Source organism: Cibotium barometz, chromosome 33 (assembly GCF_041138505.1).
Source record: "Cibotium barometz isolate CiBa-2024 chromosome 33, ASM4113850v1, whole genome shotgun sequence".
Lineage (NCBI taxonomy): Eukaryota > Viridiplantae > Streptophyta > Polypodiopsida > Cyatheales > Cibotiaceae > Cibotium > Cibotium barometz.
This window is the reverse complement of record NC_141078.1, coordinates 51,336,756-51,342,898: the sequence shown is the minus strand read 5'-3', so window position 1 is coordinate 51,342,898 and position 6,143 is coordinate 51,336,756. Positions and strand designations below refer to the sequence as shown.

At 40.6% G+C, this 6,143-nt stretch overlaps 1 protein-coding gene across 1 annotated transcript; it reads right to left on the bottom strand.

The window, feature by feature from the left end:
• Positions 1-556: 556 nt before the first annotated feature.
• LOC147619698 (putative L-type lectin-domain containing receptor kinase S.7) lies at positions 557-2,654 on the bottom strand. Its single transcript, XM_086773603.1, has 2 exons — positions 1,365-2,654; positions 557-1,236 (listed from the first exon to the last, which is right to left on the bottom strand). Exons 1-2 carry the CDS (start codon positions 2,651-2,653, stop codon positions 633-635), a joined length of 1,893 nt encoding a protein of 630 aa, XP_086629729.1. The 5' UTR covers position 2,654; the 3' UTR covers positions 557-632.
• Between the last annotated feature and the right edge of the window lie 3,489 nt (positions 2,655-6,143).

Genomic DNA, 6,143 nt, shown 5'->3' with positions numbered 1-6,143 from the left:
CCTGACACTCCCTCTTCCAAAACGTTGCTGTGTCCCCGAGGTGTTGTAGTGTAAGTCTATATTAGAGCCTTATGTGTATGTACACTCGAGTGTGTACACGCATGTGTATTTGTGTTGTGTTATGTGTATGCAATTATGTGTATGCATGCCAACGAGTGTGTGTATGTGCATCATGTGCATGTATGTGGGTCATACATGCATGTGTGTATGTGTGTGTGTACACTCAAGGGTGTGCACGCACATGCATTTATGTCTTGAATTTGAATGCAAGTGTGTGTGTGCATGCTAGCGAGGGTGTGTATATGTATCATATGCACGTGTATGGGTGTGTATGCATGTACATGTGTCGATTCTGTGTACATGCATGTGAGTATGTGTGACTTTGTGTACATACGTGGTCATGTGCGTAATTTAAAATTATAAGGTAAAATTATAAAAATATATTTACAAAATGAGTTTTTTTAATCGATTTTGAAAAAACCCATAAGTCCATAAAAAAAAGGGGTCATTTTATTCATGAAAAATTTACAACTAAGGGAGTTTTTAAATACCCCTTGAATGCATTGAATGCGCGTGATACATAGAGTTTCTTAGTAGTGTCTCCCTTGAGAGTGAGGTGTGCTCACTTATTCTTAGTAGCTTGAGAGCAAAAGCTGCAGAGGTGCGTAGTGGGCGACGGGCTTTGAGGTTGGGATGGCCGGCAAGGGGGCGGAGTTAAGCAAGATTTCTAGTGCCTGGTGAATGGTAGGCCGAAATGTCGGATCCGGATGCGAGCATGCGAGTCCCAACACAAGCACTCTCTCCAGCTCCACGGCCTTGAACTGGCTGCGCAGTCGCTCGTCCGCCGCTTCCTCCAAGCGGCCCCTCGCATACAGGGACCACACCCAGTCCACGAGCAGCCCATTATGCTCTTCCGGAAGCGCCCTGTCCACCGGCCTCCGCCCGCACCCCACCTCCAGCAGCACCGCTCCGAAGCTATAGATGTCCGACTCCGTCGTAGCCCTCCCCGTGCCGTAGCATTCTGGTGCCATGTAGCCCACCGTCCCGGCAGCCATTGTGGTATACCCCTCGGCCCCCACGCCCAGCTGCCTCGCCAACCCGAAGTCGCCCAGCTTCGCATTGAAGTCGGAGTTGAGCATCACGTTGCTCGCCTTAATGTCCCTGTGAATAATCACTGTTTCACACTCTTCGTGCAGGTAATGCAGCGCAGACCCCAATCCACAAACGATCCGGTACCTAGCACAGGCAAAAAGTAATCATGTGAGAGACGCCCAGCTTATATAGATTAATTGCAATGCTTAACACAAATTTATGGTTTAATAAGAAGCTAGAAATCTTTGCAGATAATATGGTTTGTGGTTTACCTGGTGCTCCAGTCGAGAGCAATCGCCTTCTCGCTGAACAAATGTTGGTCGAGGCTTTTATTGGGAAGGTACTCATACACAAGCAGGAGCATTCCCTTGTCTTGGCACCATCCTTTAAGCTGCACAAGATGGCGATGGCGGATGCAGCTTATGATTGAAATCTCGGCCAGAAATTCCTTCTCTCCCTGTGCGGAACCCTGAGACACACACTTCACAGCCACCTCGATCCCATCGCTTGGGAGAACGCCTCTATAAACATGGCCAAACCCACCCCTTCCCAAAAGCTCCGTCTTTCTAAACTTCTTGGTGGCAGCGCTAAGCTCTCTGTACGTGTAATAATGAGGAAGATTAAGCCCAGTGATTAAATGAAGATGCCGTAAGTACTGTGCGGCTCTTCGTTTTTTCCTTAATCGAAGCACGTATATACTAATCACCACCATAACTAGAACTAAGACGAGAAACCCACCAGCAGCTAAACCAGCGATCAATCCCACCTTACTAGAAGCCTTTAGTTGAGTACTACTAAAACTCCATGAATAGAGGGTATGACCTTCGTTATTTGTTCCTGTGGAGGCAGAAAATCCAACAAAAACTTTCTCCGGCAAGTAGTAGGATAAGTCGATGTAGAGTGAGAGGAGAGGAGATTGAGGCTTAATGTTAGTATCTTTTTTACAATACACTCGCAACAAACCAAGCGAGCCAGAGTAGTCTATCCAAGCATGCAGAGATGAGGATGCGGATGACGACTTCAGCTGAAAGATCATGAAAGTTTCGGTGCTTACATTAGAGGTTATGTTGTTGACATCAACACCTATATGGTTATCATTTGGATCTTGATTCTCAGGGTTCATGAAAGTATCAAACTCCACTGCGATCAGCCGGTTGGAGAAGCTGCTGCCATTAATACTTTCGGTGGAGTTGAGCAAGCCGAGCCAGCGCCCAGTGGAATTCAAAGGGCACTCTGGATACTCGCTAACAAAGAAGGCCATGCCATCACCTGAAGAGTCGCTAGTGTTTTGTATCTGAAACCTAAAAGAGGTGCTGAAAGTGGCTGCCCAGCTACTGGCGCGATCCCAAAGGGGGAACGAGTCCCTGTAGTAGATCCTGCCCCGGCTTCCACTGGTGTTACTGTTGGTGAGCTGAGCGCTGTCAGCTCTTAAGCTAGCATCCCCGGAAGGTACAATGTCGGAAGCCTTGTCGGATCCCAACGAGCTGTAGTTGAAAGAAAGCGTGTGGGCGATTCCGATGAAACAGAAACCTGGAAGAATAATCCAGGCAATAATTGCCATTGCATCCTGCACCAATGCGCACTGCACACCACTGATCCTGCGTACTACGTTGTAGTAGGCTTCTTTCAGTATTTTCAACGTTCTAAAGGCTCGAGCTGACCATGTGACGACTATTCGTGACACAGTTTCACAAAGCTACCATGTGATAAGAATTTGGTAGAGAGGAGAGTAGAATTTGAATTTAGGTTTCGAGGAGACGCTGGTGAATAGAAATTTTTTAGAGAAACCAAGTCCACATTTTCCACATGCACTACTTTTGCACTCATGCATATTTTCTTGAGAAGAACATCCTTTTTAAAAAAAGCCTACGAGTAACTCAAAGCATATCCTTCTAGAGACATGCCTCTAATATGAAGGTTCTACCACTTATTTCATTTCGAGGGTAAAATTTCGGCCAACAAAATTCAACATGGAGTTATTTTTTCAAGGCTCAATTTTCCCATCTCCTTATTCCAAGTGCAAAATGTCTTAAGGAGGGTTGGAAAGTCTTCGTTTCTAAGGGACATTGTGGACTAGAGAGTTCCAATTCTTAAGTACCAATGGGTGAAATATACAAAATTCAACATGCTAAATTTAAAGAATTGGAGTCATTAGCATGCATATTGTTGTGCCTTCAACTTCTCACTACTTATTCAACATGAAAACATTTGTCATTACTAATAGATCCTATCTCAAATTATGACTTTGATTTTGAAAGAAGCTAAATTTAAGGAATTGGAGTCATTCGCATGCATATTGTTGTGCCCTCACTACTTATTCAACACGAAACAATTTGTCATTAAAAATAGATCCTATCTCAAATTATGATTGATTTTGAAAGATACCTTCTTGATTAATTAACCTCAAAGGTGAATAGTGAAATTGGTTCCTTGTAGAGGAGTCCTAGTAGTCTATAAGTCTTGATGTTCATTAATTTAGATTAAGTTGAAAAGAAATTTCGGACATAGGTATCACATACCCCTCCCATCCTCTCTAACTACGCACCCACCATCCCATACCCTACCAGGCTAAACAGTAGGATCCTATGAGGAGATATTAATATGGAAAATTAATCCTCCATTTGGGATTTCAAGCACCCATCAAGAGAGATATACAAATGGCTATAATTATCTTTAAGGGAACATGACCCCATAATGGACTATCATTATACAAATAAGATATTATTAGATACGATTGAGAGCTCATAGCTCAATTCCTTTGGAGCTTGACATGATCAATATGAATAATCTCTTTTACATGATATATATTTCTTATAATAAATAAGATATTATACAAATAAGATAAGATATCTTTCTTTTATTTGTATAATGAACTTTCATTATACAAATAAGATATTATTAGATACAATTGAGAGCTTATAGCTCAATTCCTTTGGAGCTTGACATGATCAATATGAATAATCTCTTTTACATGATAATCTTTCTTATAATAATAAAATTACTCAAGTGTTTTAGTATATGGAAAGATTTCATGCCGTCAATGTGCAGATGGTATAAACAATGAGGCTATTTTTAGCCTAATTTAGTCCTCCAAAACTTGTTGGTCTATTTTTAGTAAATAATTCTCATTAACATTTTTTCATACCCAAATTCACTTAGTGTTAGTGAATTAAAAAGGAAAAAATTTCCAAAAACATATTACATGTCCACACATGATATAGATTACATGTCCACAAATATAAAAGAGATTTTAAACTCAAAGCTTCTATAGTTTTATGTTGATATTTAAGTAATATATATTCGGGGAAGGATGAGATATCCTCAGAGCCCTCTAACGATGATCAGATTTCAAAACATGATTAGTAGGAAAAGTGATGAGGGAACACCATGTGGATAGAAAAGTTAGTTTTTATCCCCTAGTTACATATTTGTGTAATTGAGAAAACATTTTTAAATTGTTTTTATGTATTCATTTTATATGTAAGATCTCGATTCACTACAACTAAATGCAGGCCTAGTAGCTCCTATAGTCATGGCTTCATAAAGGAACCTAGGGAGGAAAAAGCATGCATGCACACCACTAAGTTGTTACTATCATCTCTGCAAATCAGCTCATTGCAATAATACAAGAGTTTTCTACTAACAATTTTCATTAGGGCCAAAATGGAGGGCAAAAGGGCCAAAATTTATTCTTTTTGGTTAGGTGAGGATTAAGAAAAGGATCAATAGGAGGGCATCATCTATACACAAATATGACATTGGTGGTCAAGTCTACTTTTGGCCCACTTGCTAAAGTTAGCCTATCTTCTCCGAAAAGTACCTTACTTTTATGGTGGTCCCCTACCTAGAAAGTTAGTTTAGTCCCAAATCTCTTGACCCAAGAGGCCCAAAAAAGTAAATTTTAAATTTCGCTCCTAAAAGTGGATTTTCATGCAAAGAAGGCACCTCTCTCTCTCTCTCTCTCTCTCTCTCTCTCTCTCTCTCTCTCTCTCTCTCTCTCTCTCTCTCTCTCTCTCTCTGTGGCCCCCCCTTTATCCCACTAGATTTGGTCTCTCTTTCTCCCTTTGATTCTCTTTGATTTTTTGAGCTTGCTAGGGTCCCTAAACCTATTGTTGTTTGTTCTCTCTCTCTCTCTCTCTCTCTCTCTCTCTCTCTCTCTCTCTCTCTCTCTCTCTCTCTCCCCCCCATCTTTCTCAATCTTGTTGTAAACCTCCAATTTTCATCTTACTCACCTTTGCATAAGCTCTTGGAGGTTGCAATCTCTACTCTCATTCTCTTCACCTATCTACAATGGAAATTTCTAGCTCTAGAAGGACTCCAAATGCTATATCCTCTCATATATTCCATATAATGTTAGAGAATATGGTGTATGGAAGACCTTACACTTGAAGCCGAATCATGATTAATATGGAACTAGAATGGGCTTAATTCAAGTGGTTGCTTCACCTCAACCTTTTTCTGCATGGATTCTCCTTCCACATTGGAGCACTCCTGTGGGCTTACAACATCTTGCACTCTACCTTGATTGTAAGTAGTGTTTCTCTCTTTCTTGATGGATTCTCCTCCTATGGGCTTACAACATCTTGCACTATACTTGGGTTGTAACTAGCAGTTCTTTCTTTGCCTAGTTGGGATTTGTATTATACTGAGGCTTTGATGTGTCATGATCTTTGATGTGCTTTTCTGAGATTTTTTGGAATATAAAGATTGGTTATTATTTCTTACTCTTTCTACACTTAGTCTCCCTTAAGATTATTTTTTTAATTATGCATTTAGTTTGTAGCCATTTTCTCTTCCTATAGGAGTCAATTCTGCATATTATATTGGAGTGATTTTTGGGTATCGATTCCCTTACTTCTTAGAGATGATTCTACATATCATGATTGGTAGCTTTTGGATCTCTCTCTCTCTCTCTCTCTCTCTCTCTCTCTCTCTCTCTCTCTCTCTTTGTGTCACACATACACATATAGAGCTATGTAGACACCATTCATTCAAGGAAAAGGGATGGTTTCTTTTATAATACTTAATTGATTTTTGTTGTTCATCTCTCT